The 26,678-nt window shown below is 43.3% G+C and overlaps 1 protein-coding gene across 1 annotated transcript in view; it reads left to right on the top strand.

Moving 5' to 3' along the window:
• Positions 1-26,678, top strand: part of MAP3K2 (mitogen-activated protein kinase kinase kinase 2) — a 93,605-nt gene that overhangs the window by 32,501 nt on the left and 34,426 nt on the right. Inside the window, exons 3-4 of the mRNA XM_067570055.1 lie at positions 13,296-13,438; positions 20,107-20,147. Coding sequence (XP_067426156.1) covers positions 13,296-13,438; positions 20,107-20,147 — 184 coding nt within the window. The remainder of the gene's footprint in view (positions 1-13,295; positions 13,439-20,106; positions 20,148-26,678) is intronic.

The following is a 26,678-nucleotide window of genomic DNA, read 5'->3' as shown; positions in this document are numbered from 1 at the left end:
AAAGGGCCATTTTACTGACTCCAGCCACTAGGCCTTGTTGCCCTGCGCACCAGGGTCGACCTACTGAATACTGGTACCAGGCAGCTGTCTGCACAGAGAACCTCTTTCTTGCTGACTCCACGTTTTTTTCATTGAGACCCCCTTGTTTACCGACTTCAACCATCGAGGGTGAACAATTATTACCTCCTCCGGATTATGTTGAGGATGACTCTTCCAACTCAGATTTCAGCACGGGGTTCTCCTGTTTATTCTCCGAGACATCATTCAGTGGAGCCCCAGTAGGGACACTACTCAAAGAAGAATCCACGTATGCCACACTGAAAACAGAGGGAAACCAAGCAATGTCTCCTGAACGCTCTATTTGTTACAATAGACCAACCTTTAAAGGAAAGTTTTGAGACTTATTTTAATTCTGTATTTCTAATAAACACATTTCCATGGTTCTCCTTGGGTACAACTATGTTTATCTTAATGGGACATGGTTAAAATAAGTACGTCAAAAGTTTTACTTACCATATCAGGTGGACAGGGGTCAAGGTTTTCTATCCTCCATCAAGTTGTAGTGGGTAGGAGAATAATACCAAACCAACAGGGCAAGTCGGAATGCGTAAAGACCTGATTTGTACAGGCAAAGAATCATCAGTACCACGGGGATTTGAGAAACATAGAAGATCCGCCCCAGGGAAGGCTCCTTTGGTATGGTCATGAATATCTGTATTGCTGATGATACGCCAGGCACCGATGGATCCTGCTCTCAGGTCCGCGTCTCTAACACTGTTGGCACAAGCCTCTTAATTCTGACAGCTCCGCCGGTACAGACGTCCTCTGCACAGACAGATTTCTGGTGCACAATGGATCTTTCAGTGTCCAAAGCACCGGACTCATCTCTGTGAGTTCATCTGGTGCCCTTGGCTCATCGACAGCCTTCTGCCATGCAACGCCTTTTTCGTTGTCGGAATCAGAAAGCAAGCAAGAGGACCTATTTTCCCAATGAACTTCTCATCCACCATACAGAGCCCAGCTTCACTATGGACACTGGGGATACCACCCCTGTGATTCACAGCCTTCCTGGTTTGGGCAACCCCTTATACTTCTGTTCACTCGGCTTTTTCCATTTAGGCCTTAGCCTGTTTTACAGGCCTTAAGCTCTCACTTCTTACTACAGTGCCAATCACCAGGCCCTTTGCCACTACAGTGGCTGTACTAAGACCCCTGGCAGGCCCAAAGGCAACAGACCTCCATCACCTCTAATGTGGCCTACCAATAGTCGAGGAAGTACTCTCCTACACCTGCTGCCATGAGGGTTTCTGAACTCTCCAAGTAGGCAAGGGAGGAACTGGAGGTCCAAGTTGAGGAGCAAGTCATTCCTCCAGCCCACTTCTCGTCGTCCTCACCAGACGAGACAGTGATGCCCCTTTTGCCGTCTCTGGTGGATGACTTTAAACCATTCCAGGACTTGGCACAGAGGGTGGCAGTGACACTCCAAATATCTTTACAGGAGGTGTCTGAGTCACACCACAAGCTGGTGGACATTCTACATTCCTCCACCTCCTCCAGAATGGCTCTCCCTATTAATGGGGCTCTGCCTGAAACACCCACCTCCCAAAGTGACATGCAGACCCCTGCATCCATCCCACCAAGTTGTAAGAGGATGGACAAGAAATACTGTGTGCCAGCGAAGGATACAGAATTCCTGTTTTCACACCTGTCTCCCAATTCAATAATTGTGGATGCAGTTAACTCTAAAGGCTGCAAACACCACTTTAAGTCCACCTCTTATGACTGGGACTGGAAGTGCCTGGACCTGTTTGGCAGGAAGGCCTACTCTTCGGCCACCCTACGATAAAGAGTGGCGAACCATCAAGACTTGTCGGCTAAGTCTGACTATCAGAACTTAATTCTTTCATTGAACAGCTCCCTGATTCTCAAAAGGATCAATTTAAAACCTTGGTTAATGAGGGCCAGTTGATGGTGAAAAACATCTCTCCATCACTGCACTTGATGCAGCTGACATGGTGGCACACTCTGTTTCGACTGCCATTGTGATGAGACAGGCCTTCATCTCTTTGGCTTCCCCACGGAGTTCAAATAACAGTGGAGGACCTCCCCTTTGAGGGGACAAAATTATTTGCTGAAAAGACAGATGCTTCTCTCCACACATTAAAAGATTTGAGGACCACTCTTCAATCTCTTGGGATCTATCCACCTGGGTATAAAAGAAAGTACATCCCTCAGCCACCATTCAAGCCTCCCTCATAATGCTGATCCCAACATCCATCTTAATATGCACAGAGATCATATGAACCCCAGAGGAAGAAACCCAGGTTCTCTGAGCGGAAGAGATTGGGATCTCAGCAAACTTCCTCTCAGCCCTCCACTTTGAATGGGCAATTTTGATGGGTCTGTGTGCCCACAGAACACTTTCCTCACTTCAGACTGGAAAACCCCACCCATCCCTTCGGAGATAATCTCGCTTGTTCCGCAGCATAACTGGGAACAGAGAACCTCTGACAAATGTGTGCTGGAGATCATCCGAAAGGGATAGTCCATCCATTTCTTCCCCCCTCCAAAACACCCTTCCATGTCCCTCTTTAGGGACCCTTCTCATGAGAGCCTCTTATGTCAGGAGATAAACCACCTCAGCGTAGAAGCCATAGAGCCGGCACCCACACATCTAAGAGGCAGAGGCTTCTATTCTCGATACTTCCTGATACTGAAGAAAAGAGGGGTTTCAGCAAGTTTGTCAAGGCTCAGACATTCAAGATGGTCACTTTATCAATGATTATTCCAGTGTTTGAAAAAGGAGACTGGTTCTCGGCACACTACTTTCAAGAAGCATATTTTCACATCTCTTTCAAACCAAGCCACAGATGTTACCTCAGGTTCATGCTAGGCCAAGACCACTACTGATACAGAGTACTCCCTTTTGGCCTCTCATCAGCCCCCAGAGTATTTCCAAGGGCCTCTCTGTAGTGGCGGCTCACTTATTCTCTCAAGGCATCATGATTTATCCTTACCTGCACGATTGCCTTCTCAGAGCACGGTCCTTCATAGAGGCCTAACAAGTCACTCAGACCATACTGGACTTTTTTCAGAATCTGGGCCTCCAGATCAACAAACAAAAGTCGACTTTAACACCAGTACGGAGGCAAGAATTCTGTGCAGAGTGCTGGAGTAGATGACCTCCTGAGGTCTCTTCCAACTCTAATCTATGATCCTATGAATTCATAGGAGCTGACCTCAACTCCATTCAGATGAAGGCACTCCTCCCACATCACAGATTTCTCAGTCTCTCCTCATTGATAGAGACTGTACAATCCAGCCCCCAAATTTTGGCTAGATGTTGCCTTCAGCTCCTAGGGCACATGGTTGTGGGCACATCGGTTATTTCTTGTGCCAGACTATGCACGAGATGCTTCTAAGCATGGTTGGGTTCAGTTTACAGGTGGAACAGACACAACATAAGCAAACTACTCTGGATGGCCACCAGGGTCAAGCAATCCTTGGGCTGGTGGAAGAACCCAGTAAATGTGTGTATGGGAATCCAGTTTGTCTTCTCTATCTCTACTCCTGACCACTAATGAATCCCTCATAGGATGGGGTGCATATCTCAGTGGGCGCACAATGAAGGGCAAATAGTCTCCAGTAGAGACAGGCCTCCACATCAACCTGCTCGAACTGAGTGGTCAGAAAAGCGTGTGTTCACTTCCTTCTGCTGATCAAAGACATGCACACGAGGGCCATGATGGACAATATGGCCTGTATATATTACGTAAACTGTCAGAGACGTGCCAGGTCTCACTCCCTTGCATAGAAGCACTAGAACTATGGAACTGATGTATCTCCCACAAAATCCTAATATCAGCTGGCTACTTGCTAGGAATACCCCCACATGACTGTGGACAGTCTCAGCCGCAAATTCCCACATGACCATGAACAGGAGATAGATTTGGTGGTTCTCTATAACTTATTCTGACAATGGGGGACACCAATAACAGACTAATTCTGTACTTACCAGAACAAGAAATGTCCACGGTACTGCTCCAGATCAGGGATCAGACAACACTCCAAGGGAGACGCTCTCCTCCTTCCAGGGGACAAGGGCCTTCTTTACGCCTTCCTCCAATTCCCTCTGATACTGAAAATCTTGTTGAAAGGGGAAAAAAGGGCAAATGTCATAGACTCCATAGACTCTCAGGTCAGACGGGACCATTATGATCATCTAGTCTGACCATCTGCACAGTGCAGGCCTCAGAACTTCACCCACCCACTCCTGTAATAGACCCCTAACCTAAGACTGAGTTATTGAAGTCCTCAAATAATGTTTTAAAGATTTCAAAGTACAGAGAATCCACCAGCGAGTGACCCATGCACCATGCTACAGAGGAAGGCGAAAAACCCCCAGGGCCCACGCCAATCTACCCTGGGAGAAAATTCCTGCCTAACCCCAAATATGGCGATCAGTTAAACCCTGGGCATGTGGGTAAGTCTCACCAGCCAGACACCCAGAAAGAATTCTCTGTAGTAACTCAGAATCCACCCCATCTAATGTTCCCATCACAGGCCATTGGGCATATTTGCCACTAGAGTAATCAAAGAACAGCCCAATTGCCAAATTAGGCTGTCCCATCATACTGTCTCCTCCATAAACTTAACAAGCTCGTCTTGAAGCCAGCTAGGTTTCTTGCCCCCCACTGCTCCCCTTGGAAGGCTGTTCCCGAACGTTGCTCCTTTGATGATTCAAAACCTTTGTCTAATTTCTAGTCTAAACTTCCTGATGGCCAATTTATATCCATTTGTTCTTGTGTCGACATTGGTGCCGAACTTAAATAACTCCTCTCCCTCCCTCCCTAGTATTTATCCCTCTGGTGTATTTATAGAGAGCAATCATATCTCCCCTCAGCCTTCTTTCGGTTAGGCTAAACAAGCCAAGCTCTTTGAGTCTCCTCTCATAAGGCCGGTTTTCCATTCCTCAGATCATCCTAGTAGCCCTTCTCTGCACCTGTTGCAGTTTGAATTCATCTTTCTTAAACATGGGAGACCAGAACTGCTCCCACATGGCCCAGATAGACATGGTACACTTACTTCTCACAGCTGGCACTATGTTCACCGATGACTCTTCCAGTCACTTCTTACCTTTTATTGCAGAGTGAGAGATGCAACCTCTCTATCCCAATGTACAGATTCTGTGGTTCAAAGCCTGACTCCTTCATGGTTCCAGCACATAGTGACATCTTGCTCTGAAGAGGTGCAAGAAGTGTTATTGCACAGTAGGAAAGGAGCTACTCGCCATACCTATCCACAGAAATGGAAGAGATTTCAGATCTGGTGTCAGCCCAAAGGTGTTATCCCTAATACCACCCTACCGATGATCCTGTTGACTCTCAAGAAATTGGGACTCTCTGTCAGTTCACTGAAAGTTCATCTAGCAGCAATTGCAACCTTACATGAGTCTGTAGAAGTATACTAAACCTTTTCACATCCAACTATGAAGAGGTTTCTCAAAGACATAGTGAACCTCCTCCCAGTACCCAGACTTCCCATTCCTCAGTGGGACCTGAACCTAGTATTAGGTGGACTAGGCCACCATTTGAACCAATGGCCACTTGCTCATAAACTCATCTTTCCATGAAGACAGCATTCCTCATGGTTATCACCACTGCAAGAAAGATTGGGGAAATAGCGCCTCTAATGGCGCATCACCCTTCCACAGTGTTCTTCCCTGACAGGTCACACTTAGACTACATCTGAAATTCATTCCTAAGGTGACTTCAGCATTTCACATAAATCAGCTTATTCAGCTTCCAGCCTTTTATCCCAAACCCCATCAGGATAATAGGGAAGCCATCCTCCATACACTTGACATGAAGAGAGCCCTGGCCTTCTATTTGGACAGGACGAGAGCCTTCAGGAAATCTCAGAGACTCTTCTTTTCCATTGCAGATAGGTCAAAGGTACAGCGATTTCTTTTCAGAGACTCTCCACGTTGGTTTTGGGCTGTATTAAACTCTGTTATCAATTGTAAAACGTAACACCCCCATCTTTGATATGTACGCATTCTACAAGGTCAGACGGTCTGTCTCGTCCGTCGCCCTCTCCAAGAGTATCCCTATATCATAAATCTGTAGAACAGCTACCTGGACATCTGCACACACCTTTGTAGGACATTATGCCATCCAGGGGGATTCAGCTGCAGATACCAAATTCAGTGTCACTCTACTATCATCCATATCAGACACAACTCTGAAGTCCCAGCCTCCAGTGGTGGGCACTGCTTGGGAGTCACCTTGGCTAATAGCATATTGGGCTGCATTAGGAGGGGCATTGCTAGCAGGTCGCGGGAAGTGATTGTTCCCCTCTATTCGGCATTGGTGAGGCCGCATTTAGAATATTGTGTCCAGTTTTGGGCCCCCCACTACAAAAAGGATGTGGACAAGTTGGTGAGAGTACAGCGGAGGGCAACAAAAATGATTAGTGGGCTGGAGCACAGGACTTATGAGGAGAGGCTAAGGGAACTGGGCTTGTTTAGTCCGCAAAAGAGAAGAATGAGGGGGGATTTGATAGCGGCCTTTAACTACCTGAAAGGGAGTTCCAGGGAGGATGGGGCTAGGCTGTTCTCGGTGGTGGCAGATGACAGAACAAGGAGCAACGGTTTCAAGTTACAGTGGGGGAGGTCTAGGTCGGACATTAGGAAAAAGATTTTCCCTAGGAGGGTGGTGAAGCACTGGAATGGGTTACCTAGGGAGGTGGTGGAATCTCCATTTTTAGAGGTTTTTAAACTGAGGCTTGACAAAGCCCTGGCTGGGATGATATAGCTGAGGTTAGTCCTGCTTTGAGCAGGGGGTTGGACTAGATGACCTCCTGAGGTCCCTTCCAGCTCTAATATTCTATGATTCTATGATTCTATACAATGGAGCATCCTTAGGGACACTACTTGAAGAAGAAGTTACTCACCTTGTGCAGTAACAATGGTTCTTCAAGATGTGTCCCCCAAAGGGTGCTCCATGACCCACTCTCCTCCCCTCTACTTCAGAGTTCTAATAGGTGATTCTGCGGTAGAGAAGGAACTGAGAAGGGATTGCCCATGCATGCTGGCTAGCCTCATGGTGAGGGGGAGCAGCGCGTGTATGGGCGGGACAGCCTGCTACCAAAGTGCTCCGATCAATAGCACAGGGACACAGATACACCAACAGCGGAGCACTCATAGGTGACACATCTCAAAGAACCATCGTTACTGCACAAGATGAGTAACTTCTCCTTCCTCTCCTTTTAAACAGACATTTTGGGAAGCCTGATACTTGTATTGGTTGGTGTGGTGATATGTAGCTGTGGTCTTGTTAAACTGTAGAAAAATATTATTACTAGTGCAGAAGTATTATCCATTGGTGATTACTAACAAAAATGAGAGGGAGAAGCTTCCTTGAAAAGTGGGAGTGGATTAATTTCTCTCATTTAAAATACCATTTAGAATGTTCCTAATAGTAAAGGCTCCTCTAGTTGAGCTGTTTTGATATAAAGACTATAAACTTCTTAAACCAATAGATTTAAATTATTTGAATGTATCAAATCATCACCCTCATCCCTCACAAACTCTTGGGTAGCTCATTATTGCTATTGGATAATGATAGTTACATTTTTAACATCTTCAGTTGTGTGCAGACATTTACAACTGTGGTGTTACTGTACTGTACTGTACAATATTTTATGACAATTCTTGTGGTATTAAAGACAAGAAATGGCATTTTTGAACTTGCCAGTGTTATCTTTAAATAAATGAAGTTTACCATAACTTGATTTTTATCTTTGACTTCAGTTTGATCAATGAGTAATAATAGATAACTAATATTTATCTAGAGCTCTGTGAAACTCAAAAATGTGTGCCCTTCGCCAACAGAAATTGGTCCAATAAAAGATATTACCTACCTTGTCTATCTAATTTTTGGGCATTCACGCCCAATAGTCTTTGGATAATTTAAAAAAATAAAAATCTGGATTATAGTTAACATTTACATTAAACAGTAGTTTATATATTATACAAGTTTGTATTTTATTCTTTTCAACCTTTTTTTAGTGTTCGGCATAAGCCACAGCTTCCCTAAAAGGACCGTGAGAGTGAGATACTGAGCTGCTGTAAATCCCAGTACAAGTTATTTTAAAGAAGAGAGAAGTTAGCTAGATGAACATGGAATCACAGTTATCCACAGCTCTTCCTTTCCTTGCGTAAGGTGATGTTGGCATAAATGAACAGTATCAGTTGCAATCCCTGGATGACATCTGACTTAGCCCTGAAACCTCTTCAAATGACAGCACGTTATTCTTGCTTGCTTCCTATTTCTGCAAAGTTAACATTATAACAAAATTGCATTTCACAAGGATGCTTGTCAAGGGTCATAAAATTGAATCTTTGAATCTGGCATTCATTTATGCATAGGACCAATGCAGCCATTAATATTTAACTTTGATAACCTAATAGAGTTCTTCCACAGGGCTGACTGCAGTGAATGGTATTCTATTAAAACATTAGAGACTCAGCCGTTTCACCTTTTGAAACACTGATTGGGTCATTCATACTATTGTTTGACTTTGTAGAGTCCTCAAAGCAGGCTTATTCACATTTAAAATGTGAATTTCTGAGAATAATCAAGTTTTAGTATATGTAACTGTTCTCTCCCTTCTACCACTCTTCTGGGCTTTCCTTGTTGTCCAAATGGCTTTAGTCATAGGGAATATAAAGTCATAGAATCATAGGGTTAGAAGGGACCACAAAGATCATCTAGTCTAACTCCCTGCCAAGATGTAGGATTTGTTGTGTTTAACCCATCCAAGACAGAGGGCTATCCAGCCTCCTTTTGAAAACATTCAGCAAAGGAGCTTTCACAATCTCCCTGTGCTGTCTGTTTCATTGCCCTACTGTTCTTACAGTTAGGAAATTTTTCCTGAGATTTAGTCCAAATCTGCTATGCTGTAGTTTGAACCAATTGCCTCTTGTCCTGCCCTCTGTGGCAAGAGAGAATGACTTTTCTCTGTCTTTTTTTATGGCAGCCTTTCAAGTATTTGAAGACCGCTATCATGTCCCCTCCTTAATCTCTTTTCCAAACTAAACATACCTAGTTCCTTCAGCCTTTACTCATATGGCTTGCATTCCATCCCTTTGGTCGTCTTTGTTGCTCGCCTCTGGATCCTTTCTATACATTGGTGACCAAAACTGGACACCAGTACTCCAACTGAGGCCTAACCAGTGCCAAATATAGTACTATCACTTCCCATGACTTACATGCTAGGCCTCTGTTAATGCAACCTAAAATTGCATTTGCCTTTTTTTTTTTTTTTTTTTTTTTTTTGCAACAGCAACATGTTGCTTACTCATGTTGAGGTTGTGATCCACCACAACTCTCGGATCCTTCTGGAGCAGTGCTGCTGTCAAGCCAGTTTTCCCCCATTCTGTACTTGTGCATTCAGTTTTTCTTCCCTAAGTGTAATACCTTCCATTTGTCTTTGTTGAATTTTATTTTGTTGCCTATAGCCCAATTCTCCAATTTATCAAGATCCCTCTGAATTTTAGCGTTATCCTCCAAAGTGTTTGTGTCACTGTTGAGCCGGGATCAATTCACATACGCACACGTGGGTACCCCATAACTGTACCAGTGAAGACTAGGATTCAATCTCTACAATGCAGAGCTACTTATTGGAAAGCAGGCATCACAGACAAACAGAAAAGGCTATCCAGTGCCTTTCCTTAATAAGCCTCAGTTCCCCAAGCATAAACCCTCAGTAACTCTGCTGGCCCCACATAGTATCCTGATTAGCAAACAAAGCAGATATAGATACCAATTCTAGGTAGAGACTGTTTCCTTCCTTTCTTCTTGTCCCTTCAGGTACTTAGTCTGTTTTCTGAGTTCCGTGAAGCAAGGTATTGGCTTCCCCAAGGCCCTCTGGTTCTTCTTTTTCTTGAGTACCTGATCTAGTCAGTGGTCCCTTGTGATAGGCTTATGGCTTATGTCCGTGCCAAGTGCAAGTTCCTAGTGATTTTGCCATATAATCTGTCTAGTGCTAAGAGGTCTTGCACCCAGAATCCTTTAGCACTCAAACTTACCAAGCTTTACCATACTTATGCCAACCACAGTGATGTATAGTAATTTAATACCGTCCCCACAGCCATCTGCAAATTTGATCAGTATGCTGTCTATACCTACATCCAGATCATTAATAAAAATGTTAAACTACACCATATCCAAAACAGATCCCTGTGGAACCCCGCTGGAGACCTCTCTCCAGCCTGAGATCATTAATTGTTACTCTTTGTTTGTGGTTGTTTAACCAATTATTAAGGATAAGATTGTCACAGAGATCACAGAACTCACGGATTCCCTGACTTCCAAAGACCTCTGCAACATTTACTGCTTCAGCCCTGGTACTGGGGGGCCCCCTGAGCTCCCAGCTGCCATGGGGCAATCCCAGAACTCCCATCCCCTGCAGACAGTGGGGCAATCTGCAGCTCTGACCCCCATGGGGGGGATCCAGAGCTCCCTGCTACCACAGGTGGCAGGGGGCCCCTGCAATTCCTAGTTGCCACTGGCCATGGGTAGCTGAGGGACAAATCCAGAGCTCTGAGCCACCACTCAGGTCCTCCCAGCTCCAAGTCCTGGGGGTGGCAGAGGCCCTGGAGAACTGGAGCTCCCAGCCTTCCAGAGCCACTCGGGCAGCAGGGGTCCCAGAACTGTCAGCTGTGGCAAGTTCTTACCCATCACACAGCAGGGTTGGGGCTGTCATCACCCCAGGTCACGGCTTTCGTGAATTTTTGTTTATTGTCCGTGACCTGTCCCTGACTGTCAAAAAAGGAAATCAAGCTGGTTTGGTATAATTTGTTCTTAGTAATTCCATGCTGTCTGCTACTCCTTCATCCTCCAGGTATTTGTGAATTAAATGTTTTATACATTGCTCTAATAGCTTCCCGGTATTAAAGCCACGCTGACTAATCTATAGTTCCCCAGCTCCTCCTTTTTAAAGATGGGCACTGTTAGCCCTTCTCCAGTCTTCTGATCTCCTGTCATCAATGAGTTGGCAAATATTATTGCCAATAGCTCAGATTTCTTCAGCTAATTCCTTCAGTACCCTGGGGTGAATAGCATCCAGCCCCGCTGATTTGAATTCATTCAGATTGGTCAGAAGATCTCTGATGTGTTCTTTACTTATCCCGATCTTCATCCTTTCTTCTTACTGTCTATGCCAGTGATCCCCAAACTTTTTACCCCGCGCCCTCCTTACCCCTGTCTGCGCTTCCCAGCTGGGGTGGGGAGCAGGGCTGGAGGCTGTGACTGGAAGCGGGGCCACGGTCGGGGGGCTGCAGCCAGGGGCCAAGACTGCGAGTGGGGTTTTGGGGGCTGAGGCTGGGAGCGGGGGCCAAGCACCAGGAGCCAAGGCAGGGACCGGGCGTCGAGACCGCAGATGGGGGGCTGGGCCTGAGGCTGAGGGGCAGGACTGGAGCAGAGCTCAGGGCTGGGTAGCACTCCCTCTTCACCCTCCTATGGGTACTGACCTGGGCCCTGCCGCATTCCCTCCCAAACATTCCTCTTTGCTGCCCTGGGGGGTGAGGGGGTGCGCCCCACAGTTTGGGGACTTCTGGTCTGTGATAACTTCGTTAGTCATCAGGTCACATGTAATTTTTTGTAAGAATACTGCAGCAAAGTAGTTATTCAGCAGCTCTGTTTTCCTATCATCTTCCATTATCAGTTCACCTTCCCCATTGAGCAGCAGACCTACACCGTCTTTGAGCTTTCTGAGTGTACATGGTCCATTTAGGCAGTTCCCTAGATTCTAGTGGTAGCTCTTCACCACCTATCTATGAACTTTGCAGTAGAATTTGTCCTGAGGGTAGTTAATTAGTCCATCAACAAGAAAATCCAGAGAAAAGTTCTTCATTATGTCACTGTTTAATAATTTTTTGCCTTCGTAGTGGGATTTTATTTCTTTCCTTACACCTCCAAGTGTTGATTTATCCTTGACACATCTAGAGTATACCAAAGGCCATTGTACATAGGAACAACCACTGTGATGTGGGTTTGGTGTAAATGAAGGGTACGTCTCCCAACTACCTCCCAAAACTTTTTACTGTCCAATGTTTGTCCACGTTATTGTGGCTGTAGGACTAATTCTGACTTTTGATCACCTCCAACTTTAAGGATGCTTGCACCATTGCCAGCCATACTGACTTCTAACTGTCCCTTAACTCAAACGTACTGAGGCTGTAGCCCTTTTGTCATTGAACCCTCACTGCTCTCTTTTGCTTTAATAAGCTGCAGTTGCAGTGCTGGAATGATGAACCTAATGTAAAAACTACACTGTGAGCAATCAACAGGTGTTCAATAGCAAAGGTCTCCTGTAATTAGAGTTCCAAGGTGTTGCTTTTTTGGTGTGCCTGAGTTCTGGTTTAAGTCAGGGAAGAATGATACCCACATTAAATTTTTAACTTTGATCTTTCTGTGCCACAAACAAATACTACCGTAATATATAATCTTTACAATTTATCATAGAATATTAGAGTTGGAAGGGACCTCAGGAGGTCATCTAGTCCAGTGTTTCTCAATTGGTGTTCCGCGGGAACACTGTTGGGGTTCCGTGGGCAGCTGTTCTCCGTGCCGCCGAAAAAGGGAAGATGTCCCGGATTTTTCAGCGGAGGGTATCGAGTGTAAGTGTAATTTAATTGAGAAACGCTGACCTAGTTGTTTGGGTTAAGAGTTTGGGGGGTTCCGCAATTATTTATAGAGTTCAAAAGGGTTCCGTGGCCAAATTTAATTGAGAAACACTGATCTAGTCCAACCCCCTGCTCAAAGCAGGACCAACCCCAGCTAAATCATCCACTTGAAGGTCTTTTTTTTTTTTCACATTTTTCTGAGAATTTTACATGAAACAGACTTTGAAACTCTTTCCTAGTTCTACAGTTGTATCAAGGTAAATTTAATTGTTAGCTCTAATTTGTTAATTTTTTCAAAAATTTAAAGTTAAGTACTTTTATTGTTAAAGTGGTTCATTTCCTTAAGGCCTGCTTATGATGTTACTTCCTGGAAACTAATTAAATGAAGAATGTTTGTATATAATTGCAATATGCTAGCCACATGATCCTATATTTTTATTAAGCTAATTGTGATGTATATGTGTGCCCTTTTTTAAGATTTTAGTAAATATGTTACTTTCCTATTGCTACTCAATTTTTAAATGAAGCTTTCAAGTGAAACAATGATTTGGACTTCTGAATGTCTGTTTTTTGTGTCTCTCTCCCTCACCTTTCCCCCAAACAGATGATCAGCAGGATTTGAATTCAATTGAGCAGCAAGCTTTGAATTCAATCATGCAGGATTTGGCTGTCCTTCATAAGGCCAGTCGTCCTGCATTGCCAGTACAAGAAGCAGGAAAACCAAAATCATCTTCACCCAAAAAACAGGTAGTTTTCAGCATTCTTGTGTAACACAATGAAAAGTGTATATCATACTGTGACTTCCATAGTTTTTCAATTGCAAAACCAAAGTCAGAGTTAAATGAGTGATTCTAATCCGCTGTGGATGCTGCAGATTTCTTGGTGCATATTTTTAAAATTAATTACAAAATGATGAGTAGTTTTTCAGGACAGATTCTAAATACTCACACACTAAAAGTATCTGGTAAAGGTAAAGCATCTCCTTCCTGCTCCCATAATCTGGGAGGTGTAGTAGTTGTCAAGATCACTCTTTGGTTTGGATCAGTCTTTTCTGCTGACTTGTTTTAGGATTTTTATTTTAAAAGCAAGGTTTGCTGCCATCCTTTTTTAATTATTTCTTTAAACTGAATTGGATTATCCAGGTATTGAAACTGTCATATTAAAGCAGTGGTTCTCAACCAGGGGTACGTGTATCCCTGGGGCACGCAGGTGTGTTCCAGGAGGTACATCAACTCCTCTAGATATTTGCTTAGTTTTACAACAGGCTACATAAAAAGCACTAGCGAAGAAGTCAATACAAACTAAAATTTTATACAGACAATGACTTGTTTATACTGCTCTATATACTATACACTGAAATGTAAGTATAATATTTATATTCCAGTTGATTCATTTTATAATTATATGGTAAAAATGAGAAAGAAAGCAATTTTTCAATAATAATGTGCTGTGACACTTGTATTTTTATGTCTGATTTTGTAAGTAGTTTTTAAGTGAGCTCCTGAAAAGGGTACAGAAGTCTGGAAAGGTTTGAGAGCCACTGTATTAAAGGATGTCTGCAGTGAGGGAAATATATAGAGAATGTATTAAAAGTTTTTTCCACTTGTGTTTTACATTACAAATACCAAGTCTTGTGAATGCTATTTTTCCTAGAGACTCCATGGGCAGCTGGAAAACTAGTGGAGATTGTGAAATTGTAAAAGAGAATTGATAAAACTGAACACTGGGGTAAAGGGATTTTTAGTCAGAAGGTTGAAATTTTAGATTTATTTTGGAAAAAAAAATTCAAGCCTTCTGTGAGCTTCACAATGAGGCAAAAAGGCTACAGTTTCCCCCCTTTTATACAGCAGGTCACCTTTAATGTACATTCTGTATAAGGGCATGTGAATAGTGTTGCTCATGAAATAGTCCCATGGAATTAAATGGATGTTTATTGGATTAGACCCTGAATTGGTGGTCTGTCGAGACATTTGAATTTTTACATATATTTGTGTATTAATCTATTTTATCTTCAGTATATAGAATAATGGGAGGTTCATTCCTTACTGGTGGTTTAAAAGCCATAGATATTTCACTTGTAATAAACAAGAGGAATTGCAATTAGAATTGTCCATTTATGAGCATAAATTCAATGTAGTTGGTGTTATTGAAACATGATGTTTTGATTCACATCATTGGAATGTTAAAATCAATGGTAATACCTATATAGGAAGAATCGAGCAGGCAAAAGGGGTGGGAGAGTGGTACTCTGTCATAAATGGCGTTATCTGTTTCTGAGTCACTGATAACTTGGAAGAAAATGATCTTGAATGCTTATGGATCAATGTCTTAATAGATAAAGCACAAGATGGGGGTTCTAGTTGATCTACAAACCACTAGGGAACAGGATGACCACCTTCTTACGCACCTATTTACAATGTGTAGGGAAAAGAGCTGCGTGATCATGAGGAACTTCAGTTTGAGTGGCATGTGCTGAAGGTCTCATGCTGCTATTACTAAAAGATCCTTAGAATTCCTAAATATTATAGGTGACAATTTTCTAACTCAAAAAGTGTTGCGGCCAACACGGGAGTCATTCTTTATTAAACCTTGTCCTAAGAAATAAAAAGGAACTGATTACAGAACTAAAAATTAATGGTAGCGTAGGTACAAGTGATCATGACTTGATTACATTTATAATGTGCATGCATTATAAAGTCCAAACCATATGTACTTGGTGCTTGAACAGGGGCAATTTCCCAAAGATGAAGACAATTATGAGCCAAATCAGCTGGGAGAAACAATTTAAGCAGAGAAATGTGACTAATAATTCGGAATCATTTAACACAACCTTACTAGATGCCCACAGAGCCACAATTGAGGAAGAAGGCTGTACTGATTTTAAAAAACCAAACTGATCTGGTTTAGAGGGGAAGTGAAGGCAGCTGTAAGTGTGTGTGTGTGTGTGTGTGTGTGTGTGTGTATTCAAGACAAGGATTTTTAAAATATTATATTAGGAACAAAAAGAATCCTGACAATAGTATTGGGCAATTAGTAGATGGAAATGGTAAAATTATGAATAATAACGCCGAAAAGAGACCTGTTCAATAAATATTTCTGTTCCATATTTGAGGAAAAACAGATATTGTCCCATTATATGGTGATAACACACTTTCCATTCCACTAATATCTCTGGAGAATGTTAAACAGAAGCTGCTAAAGTTGGCCATTTTAAAATCAGTAGGTCCAGATAACTTGCATCCAATAATTGTAAAAGCTGGTTGAGGAGCTGGCTGGACTGATAATGCAGATTTTCATTAAGTCTTGGAGCACTGGGGAAGTTCTAGAAGACTTGTGTGCCAACTAATGTTGTACCAATTTTTAAAAAGGGTAAATTGGATGACCCAGGTAAATTATAGGCCTGTCAGCCTGACGTTGATCCTGGGCAAGATAATAGAGTGGCTGATATGGAACTCAATTAATAAATAATTAAAGGAGGATAATATAATTAATACAAATCAACATGGGTTTAGGGAAAATAGATCCTGTTAAACTAACTTCCTATGTTTCTTTAATGAGATTACACCAAGTGTTGGTGTAATATCCTTAGACTTCTGTAAGGTATTTGACTTGGTACCATATGACATTTTGATTAAAAAACTAGAAAGACCTAAAATAAAAATGGCACACATTAAATTACTTAAAAATGGGCTAACTGATTGGTTTAAAAAAGTAACTGTAAATGGGAAATCATCAAGTTGGTGTGTTTCCAGTGCGGATCCCAGTTCTCAGTTATTTAACATGTTTATTAATAACCTGGAAAAATACCTAAAATCATCATTGATGACGTTTGCAGATGACACAAAAATTGGGGGAGCAGTAGATAACGAAGAGGAAAGGTCACTGATTCAGAGCGATCTGGATTGCTTGGTAAAGTGGGCACAAGCAAATAATATGCATTTTAATATGGCTAAATGTAAATATGTACATCTTGGAACAGAGACTGTTGGCCATGCTTACATGATGAGGGATTCTATCTTGAGATTTAGTGCTTCTGAAAAAGAATTAGGGGTCATGATGGATAATCAGCTGACCATGACCTTCAGTGTGCAGCTGTATCCAAAACAGCTAATGCAATCCTGAGATGCATAAGCAGGGGAATCTCAAGTAGGAGTAAAGAGGCTATTTTACCACAGCATTTAGCAGTGATGCGACTGCAGCTGTAATATTTTGTCCAGTTCTGTTGCCCACAATACAAGAAAAATGTTGATAAATTGGAGAGGATTCAGAGAAGAACCATGAGAATGATTAAAGGATTAGAAAACATGCCTTATAGCAGTAGCTCTAAACCTTTACAATCTACTGTACCCCTTTCAGGAATCTGATTTGTCTTGCGTACCCCAAGTTTCACCTCACTTAAAAACGATTTGCTTACAAAATCAGACATAAAAATAGAAAAGTGTCACAGCACACTATTACTGAAAAATTGCCTACTTTCTCATTTTTATCATATAATTATAAAATTAATCAATTGGAATATAAATATTATACTTACATTTCAGTGTATAGTATATAGAGCAGTATAAACAAGTCATTGTCCATATGAAATTTTAGTTTGTACTGACTTTGCTAGTGCTTTTTATGTAGCCTGTTGTAAAACTAAGCAAATATCTAGATGACTTGATGTACCCCCTGGAAGACCTCTGCATACTCCCCACAGGCATATGCACTGCTTCTTGAGGACCACTGACTTATAGTGGTAGACTCAAGGAGCTCAATCTATTTAGCTTAACAAAGAGAAGGTTGAGGGGGTGACTTGATTACAATCTACAAGTATTTACATGGGGAACAAATATTTAATAATGGACACTTCAGTCTTGCAGAGAAAGGAATAACATGATCCAATGGCTAGAAGCTGAAGTTAGCCTAATTCAGACTTGAAAATAAGATGTAAATTTTGAATAGTAAGAGTAATTAACCATTGGAATAATTTACCAGGGGTCCTGGTGGATTCTCCACCACTGACCATTTTTAAACCAACATTGGCTGTTTTTCTAAACTATATGCTCTAGGAATTATTTTGGAAGTTCTCTGACCTGTGTTACATATGAGGTCAGCTTAGATGATCACAGCGGTCCCTTCTGGGCTTAGAATCTATTAATATTCATAGGAGTTTGACATTTCAAAGCATACCAAGTGTTCAGTTTATTGAGTGATAAAATGATGATATTCTGAAGTGTGGAATTTTGTGTTCCCATTCTACATATCGTTTTTAGGTAGTAAGATCAAAAATGTTTTCATATATAGTATAATAAAACAAAAATATAAAATGTAGAATAAATAATAGGAGAAAAACAGAGCCGCAAGCCCCTGTTGTGGCAACATAAGTGTTTCCATTCTTACAATAAAAGCCCTTCCTGCTCTGGACTGTATCTGAAAATAAACTACATTTGGGAAGTTTGATTAAAGATGGGTAAGCCATTCCGAAGTTCAAAGGAAGTGAACAAAATGCACATTTGTCTTTTATTTATTTATTTATTTAAAGCTACAAACCCTTTTTGAACAGCTTAATGCCTCCACTGAAGAGCATAAAATTTCATTATTTGGACATAGATCCTAGATTGGATTTATTATAGTCTGGTGATAATCCTTTCTGGTTTGGCAAAATTATAAGTGTTTAAAAACAATACTTTCTGGATATGTGGAAAAATGTTGACTGAAGCATACTTTAACAGTTACCCAGTGTTCTATTGACACTGCTTATGTGTGCATAATAAAACACTGTTGAATTCCATGTGGAGGTCTTTATGGAGTGAATGAGGTAGGGCATTGAAGAAACCCTTCAATTCATAAAGTTTGTACTCATCATTCTAGTGCAATCTAACAAATAGTTCCACACTATATAATTTATTTTTTTCTGTCACTTTAATTTTTTTTAGACTTAGGAAATTCAGCCACAAAAACTGTTTAAAGGATATTAAATCTAACAAAATGAAACACACAAAAGTCAGGAAATACCAAAATTTAAGGCCACCTGTGCAGTCATCATTCTGCCCCCTTGTGTTTATGCATGAGAGCACAGTCTTCATTTACATGAACACTTCTGGCTTGCAAAAATTGGTAATAGTGCTAGTGAAAGTCATAAAATTGAATTACTGGCTGGAGGTTACCAGAATATCCGGTCTCATGAATATCAGGTTGTCTGCAGGAGGGAGCTGCTCTCAAAAAGAGGTCTGCAAGAAAGAGTTCCTTTCCTGCATACTTTGCAAAATGGCCAACTCCTCCTTCAACCTCTGAAAATTTTGTAAGGTGCACAGGCACTAAGATTGGGGAATAGAGAAATTTTCCACTGTAGATAGAAGAGAACAAGAGCTTCTTTGTGCCTTTAGGAGGTTCAAAGAGCTGCTAAACTGTTCACCTCCGAAGGTGAAAGCTTTGGATAGCGAACTATCAGAATAATGGAAATGCTTATGCAATCTGAAATTTCAGGTGACTGTTTTTTGTGTTCTTTCACCTGTAACACAAAGTACTTCAGCACAAAGAAAGAGGAGAATAACTAAAACATCATAAAACACTAAATTTAAATGACTGTATGTGTAATTTCTCAGGCCACTTGTGTGAGAGGCCAATCTATAAGTAAAGGAAACTCTTTTTCTCTTGGTTATCAATTTCATATTTAATTTGATTTCACTGATGCATTATATCATACTTTCTGTAATTAGGTTTTTTTTTTCCACATAAACATTTAGTTACTTAAAAACCAATCTTTTGATCCTCATGGATTTCTGGATTTTACCTTAGCAGAAGAAATCATCTTCCACTTCTCTGTGTTGGTTTCTGCCAAAATGTTCAATAAGCCAGAAAAAACAGTGTAAATCAGCGGTTCTCAACCTTTTTTTCCCCGAGTACCACTCGGGTCAGGTACAGTCAGGTCAAGTACCACTTGACCTGACTGTACCTGACCCAAGTACCACTCGGGGAAAAAAGGGGGGGGACTTTAGGCGGCGGCGGGGTTTTGCAGCAGCGGCGGCGGGGGACTTTCGGTGGAGGCGGGGTTACATGGGGGGAACAATGCCCTCCGCCAAAACCCTGCCGCTGTTTGCCCCTTTTCGGCGGCAGGGTTTTGCGGGGGTGGGTGGGTGCGGGGGAATTTCGGCCGGGGGGGGGGGGACGGGACGGGACTTTCGGCGGCGCGGTACGGCTCACATACCACCCAGCCTTCTTCGAAGTACCACCGGTGGTACACATACCACCAGTTGAGAACCGCTGGTGTAAATAAACCTTATGGGCCTTCTAACAATTAAATGTTAAAATGTTAAATGTTTGAGAACATGAAGTGTATTTTAATGTTTGAGTGAGAATTTGTCACCAACTAATAATTGATAGTTTTTTCTATTATGGCTTCCTTTTTATATGTACAATTTCTTTCATTACAGAATGATATTAGAGTCAAATTTGAACACCGAGGTGAAAAAAGGTAAGGCAGGATAAGAAACTATTTTAATGCATTTCTGTTGCTAGTTTATGGGTTTTATTGGCTATTTCTCTGTTAGTGTCCCAAAGAAACCATTGAAAGTACTTCATAGAAATTGATGTACATACATTGTTTAAGAGAAGTAGAATACTCAGCACAATAAGCAGAAAATAGAAATGTATAATTTTAACAAAATTTAATTGAAAACTCTTAAATGTAGACCCCCAAATTATACTTAAAGCTACAGAACTATCTTATTAGCAAATGTCTTGTCAAATCTCCTTCATATGTTGACTTTTAAAATAGATCTTTCTAGCATAGAGTAATTACACAAACCGGGAGTGTAGGCCTCAAATGTAAATAGATTTGCATATGTGGTTAGGAGTTGCTGCAATATATTCATGGTACATGAAGTGAGAAAGCAAAATGTCCTAAACTGGACCATCAGAGGTATTTTGTATCAGTGTAAAGAATTTATAATAATTACTGACCTGCCATATTTGCCTGGGATCTGATGCTAGCTGGGGTCTGATGCTGTGTGTGGTAGTCATTAGCAGCAATGATATATAAAAAGGAACAAGTCTGATTGAAATGTTAAGAAAGAAATGTTGATCATAAGGTTAGAGGAATAATTGACCCAGAGCGGTTGTGACACCATCACCAGAAATGTGTAGACAAGTTTAGATGTAATTTCCAGAGAAGTGAGTTGAGCAATTCATGCACTTCTGCAGAAGGCCAGACTAATCTGGAGGCTGCTTCCAGCCTTAAGCTTTATTAAATTAATATATTTTTAAGAGTGAAAAATGGGATTTAGAATGTTTTCCATTGCATAGTTAGCTTGATGCCCTTTTGATTAGCCAAGGAATTGTCGAATATGATTTGGTTAGAGGTGAATTTGAAAGAATGGATCTGGTTCTTTAAATGCTCTCACATGAGCAACTTTATTCACATGAGTGAAGTTACTGGGATTATCATGTGGGTGTAAAGTTGCTCATATGCATAAGTGTTTGCAGGATCAAGCCCTACATAATTAAGAAAATAAAACATTTTGATCCACCCTTTCTGTACTGACTGTGGTTTTATGGGGAAATCCTAACTGGCAGTTCTGCTATGGGAAAGTCTTTTGAGATTTATAACTGAGCTGTTCTGTTTGGTCTCTGCTGAAACTTCATTTCAAATATAAGTTCATGTTGGGGGCAGAGAGTGATCAATGCACAAGCTTAAAAAAGCATAATTAAAGCTAGGATGTATGACTCAGTCTCCCCTTTGTTGAGGTCTCCCACTCTCCTCCTTCACTTTCATGCCTTCTTCATGCATTTTCTTTGCTTGGAACTCATTCCTGATCTGTTTTGCCATGCCTCATGTCTCTTCTTCAAGTACTTCCTGCCAATATGCTTCTTCCATGAGGCCAGTAAACCCTAGGTCTCCCTATGGTGAAGTGGTCATAAATTAAACTATTGAAAATGAATTAAAAGAAAATCTCAAACAAAAATTCTGGTCATATGTGTTGCGTAAATTGTAAATTCTTTAAAGCCAGGACCTTTATCTTCATACTGGTGAGTGTGAAACACCAATATTCTATAATATTCTGGGACCGACACGGCTAAAACTGCAAACAGGTGATGCTGGACAGACCAAGTACAATATGCATGTTCAGCTATAGTGTTCTGTGTGAGAACATGTCCAAAGATACCAGGATGGGGTGGCACAATGGAAATATGGTTATGCAATAAATACATATTTTGAATGGTGCTTCCACATTGTTATAAAATAGGAGATAGAAAGGAGGAGTCAGAAGTTATTAATGAATTCCTAAACTGATAGCCAAAGTCATCTAGTAGGGAAAGTTCCAAGCTTGCTGAATGCACAATGAACTAAAGTGAGACAGGCAAGAGAAACTTTTCTTAATGACCTAGCTTCTGTCCTTTCTCTGAGAAAACAATGTTCTTATTGCTATATTGGTTAATAAACACACAGATAAAAGGGACCATTAGCCATTGTTAATTTTCCAGTGTAATATCCATAAAATTCAAGTTGAATTTCTTCTCTGGATTTGTGGTTCATATCTGCCTCGGTAACTTGGAATAGATATGAAGCAAAAGTCTTTTTGTATGGCCTTTCTGCCAAAATAATTTAATAGCCTCTATTTGAGAGAGATTTGTTTCTCATGGAAACTCAGAATGCACATTTAGGATTTTTTAGTTCTTCTTTGAGTGTTTGCTCATGTCCATTCTGATTTAGGTCTGTGTGCACACCACATGTACCAGTGCCTGAAGTTTTTCCGCTAGTGGTACCCGTAGGGCCGGCTCTAGCTCCCTCTGCAGTGGGGTGCGTATGAGCTTGCATATATGGTGCTGCTGGCCCCCCCTCTCAGTTTCTTCTTACTGCCCCTGACAGTGCTGCAACAAATCTCTTGCTCTCGCAAGTCTCCGTGTTCCTACTAGTTCTTTCACTGTCTTTTTCTAACTTTTGCTAATGTATGTAGTTTTAAATAGTTTTAGAAGTTTGTTGGTTAATTAGTAGTTAGCTAAGTTCGTAGATATTAAGTTCCCAGGGCCTGGGCATGCCCCAGTTCCCAAGGTTTAAGGCCTGCGTTTCTTGCAAGAAGCCTGTGCCACTGAGCAACCCGCATCAGAGCTGTTTAAGGTGCTTAGGAGAAGCTCACCTCTCCGCAAAGTGTAGGATCTGCAAGAGTTTTTGCCCAAGAACTAAGAAGGACCAAGACCTAAGACTTAAGGCCTTTCTGATAGAGGTGGCGCTCAGATTGGCATTGGAGCTGAGATCAGACTCGGGACTGAATACTGCAGCATTGTTAAAAAGCGCACCTCCGACGTCAGAGTTGACCCGGCACCGTTCGACATCTCCGGTGCCGAAGAAGTGCCAGAAGAAGGTGCACTCAGAAAGGGAGCACTCGCTGGCACCAAAGCTGGCTAAGAAAACTTCAGGGAAGCCGAAGTCAGCTTGGAAAGGGTCTCCACCCGGATGGGCGTCAAGTCCGGCACCTGTGCCGCCGACGACTCCAAGGAGCGGCAGGGGCCCGTGCCACCTATTGATCCCTTCCACGCTTGTGGCATTCCAAGTGATGAAGGACCTATTGGCCATGCCGGTGCCGCTTACGCCTCGGGAGGGTAGGCCTATGCACCATGGAGCAGATGCCCTGGCTTGGGGTTCGTTGAAGAGGATGTCAACACTGACGCAGCAGCTTCATCCCCCATCCACTGGTTGCTGTTCGCCAGCCTCGAGGCGCTCTTTGGATTCTTGGCACCAGTCGCTGGAACCGCACTGGGACAGATGGGATTCAGATCATTGGTCACCAAGTGCGAGGCACTGATCCGCTGAGCGTTGGCATTGTTATTCGGAGTCCCGAAGTTCACCGAGCCTGCAGCATCACGGATCACCGGCGTGCAGCAGGGCACTGGAGCCACGGCACCACAGAAGTCCATATAGGAAACCGAAGGACAAAATGCAGTCAAGGCATGACCAACGCTCCAGCTCCAGGCACTACTCCCTGGCACTGGACTGCCGATGCAGGGATGCGGAGAAGCAGGCAAAATCAACACCCCTGTGGTCATCGGGGCATTCTTCCTCGGTCTCGGGGGAGGAAGTTATAGACCCCCAAAGGTGAAGGCTACGAAGCCACCTGTGGGTCTCCCCATGCCGCCTCAGATGAGGGGATGGCCGCAAGGACACTGGGCTGGACCCTGGCAGTACTGGAACCCCTGGGGGTTCTGCCCTTCTGCAGTGCCTTATCCATTCTCCTCTGCAGGAGTTTCGTTGCAAGAGTCTTCTAAAGACCTCCCTACAGCACTAGCCTTAGACATCGATTAGGAGCTTGAGGAGTGTCTGCCAGGCAGTCTGTTGGTGATCACCCTGACTCGGGCAGAGGCACCCACAGCCCCTGCGCTGCCAGCCTCCTCCGCAGATGAGGCAGTAGCAGGCCCCTTGCATGCTGCCCAGCTGGATGATTATACGTCCCATTAAGACCTACTGAAGAGGGTAGCAGCCAACCTGGGTCTTACGATAGAGGAACTTAAAGAAATCATGGATGAGCTCTTCAGGAGCTGGTGTCCGCAGCCCCGTCCAGGGTGGCCCTTCCTGTGCATGAGGGAGTAGTGAAACTGGCTAAGGCCTTGTGGCAAACCCTGGCATCTCTGCCCCTTTGCGGGCAGAGAAAAAGCACTATGTGCCCGCTAAGGTTTTGAATATCTGTATACGCACCCTGCTCCGGGCTCGCTGGTGGTAGCAGTGGCAAACGGGTGTGACAGGCAGGGGCAAATGAGCTCCATGTCAAAGACCAAAGAGGCAAAGAAAATGGATTTATTTGGCCAACAAAATTATTCAACAGCGAGCCTCCAGCTAAGGGGATCTAACCAGCAGGCATTGCTGGGGCGATACCATTTTAACATATGGCAATTGCTTGAGAAGTTTGCTGACTCCCTCACCCAGTCCTCCAAGCAAGAGTTCGAGGCCATCCTGGAGGAGGGTAAGATGTGGCCGGGGCCTCCCTGCAGGTGGCGTCAGACGTGGTGGACTCAGCTGTGTGGGCAATGGCCTCTGTGGTGTCGATGAGAAGAGCCTCATGGCTCCAGTCACTTGGCCTCTCGACGGAAGTCCAGCAGTCCATCCAGAACCTTCTGTTCAATGGCGCCGCATTGTTGGCGGAACAGACAGACTCCAGGCTACACGGTCTGAAAGACTCCATGGCCGTGTTGCGCTCGTTGGGCATTTACACCCTGTCCTCATCAAAGAGGCACTTCAGACCATCACATCAGCAGCGCTTTGGGAGCCAATCCAGAGGGGAGCCCTATGGAAGGAGAAATAGAGATTACAAACACCGCTGGGGCAGTCATTGGCATTTATCTCAAAATCAGGCCCGAGCTGCCATTCCTCAGGTGGGAAGAAAGGCTTTTGAAGGTGTGCCCAAGGGTGACCAACCAGTTCATGCCTGAGATCCAGTCTCAAGTCCATTCGCCCTTCTGCTTTGCCCCTTTTCTCCCAGCCTCGAGGGCCATTATTTTGAAGCGGTGGATATTGAACACGGTGGCTACTGGATACATCCTTCAGTTCATCTCTATCCCTCTCTTCCACCCTCCTTTCCCGTCCCTCTTCAGGGACCCCTCTCAGGAGCAACTCCTCACCCAGGAGGTGCAAACTCCCGTGCAGTTGGGAGCAGTAGAGGAGATTCCTTACAATCTGAGGGGAAAAGGTTTCTACTCAAGGTATTTCCTGCTCCCAAAGGCAAAGGGAGGCCCGAGACCCATATTACACTTGAGAGCCCTAAACAAATTCCTCAAAAAGATAAAGTTTTGCATGGTCTCCCTAGCAGCTATCATTCCCTCTCTGGATCCGGGCGACTGGTCTGCTGCCCTCAGTTTAAAGGATTCTTATTTTCACATCAATATCTTCCCGGGCCACAGGAGGTTCCTGCAGTTTGCAGTGGGCATGTGGCATTACCAGTTTGCAATCCTGCAGTTTGGCCTTTCTACAGACCCCCACGTTTTTATCAAGTGTATGGCAGTAGTAACGGCCCACCTCAGGCACAGGGGAGTACTGGTGTTCCCTTACGTGGACGATTGGCTCATCAGAGGCCACTCAAGAGACCACTCAGAGGTCCATCATGACGTGCAAATAGTGAGACACACGTCAGTCACTGGGCCTGTTAATAAACTAGCAGAAATCATTACTCATGCCTGTGCAAAGAATAGAATTCACGGGGGCAGTCCTGGACTCTATCCAAGCCAAAGCACTGCTGCCCAATGCCAGATTCCAGACTATGACGGATCTTAAAGCCAGCCTGGGGAACTACCCGATTACCATGTTGAGGGTATGCCTCAGCCTCATGGGGCATATGGCAGTGTGTACCTACATGGTTCGCCACGCGAGGCTACGTTTATGACTGCTTCAAATGTGGCTGGCATGGTATTTTCCCCATCGAGGCACTCCCTGGACAGGGTTCTCACAATCCTCTCCCAAATACTTACCTCCCTGTCGTGATGGATGAACCCCTTGTCAGGTGCTAGCAGGAATTCCCTTAGTGGCACCGAGACCAACACTGTTCTGGTTTCAGATGCCTCAGATGTGGGGTGGAGAGCCCACCAAGGTGCCCTCAGGACTCAAGGTTGATGGACTGTGGAGGAGTTAAACGTTCACATAAATGTCATGGAGCTCAGAGCCATCCGGCTGGCCTGTAAGGTGTTTCTGTCCAACAAGGTGGTGAGGGTCCTCACGGACAACACAGTGACGATGTACTATATCAACAAGCGAGGAGGAGCCAGGTCCCGAGCCCTGTGTCGAGAAGCCATTCGTCTCTGAGACGTCTGTGTGGAGCACAATATCCTCCTTGAAGCAGTCCATCTGCCAGGGCTGAAGAATACCCTAGCAGATCGCTTGAGCAGGTCCTTTTGCTCTCACCATGAGTGGTCATTCCACCAGGAGGTGACTGACCACATCTTCCAAAAGTGGAGAGCTCCCCAAGTGGACCTGTTTGCCACCAGGGAAAACAGGAAATGTGTCCACTTCTGCTTTCTCTTGGGA

Source organism: Emydura macquarii, unplaced genomic scaffold, assembly GCF_026122565.2.
Source record: "Emydura macquarii macquarii isolate MOO-44397 ecotype Brisbane River unplaced genomic scaffold, CSIRO-AGI_Emac_v2 contig_2988, whole genome shotgun sequence".
NCBI classification, from domain to species: domain Eukaryota; kingdom Metazoa; phylum Chordata; order Testudines; family Chelidae; genus Emydura; species Emydura macquarii.
The sequence above is the reverse complement of the archived record's forward strand: the minus strand, read 5'-3'. Positions and strand labels throughout refer to the sequence as shown.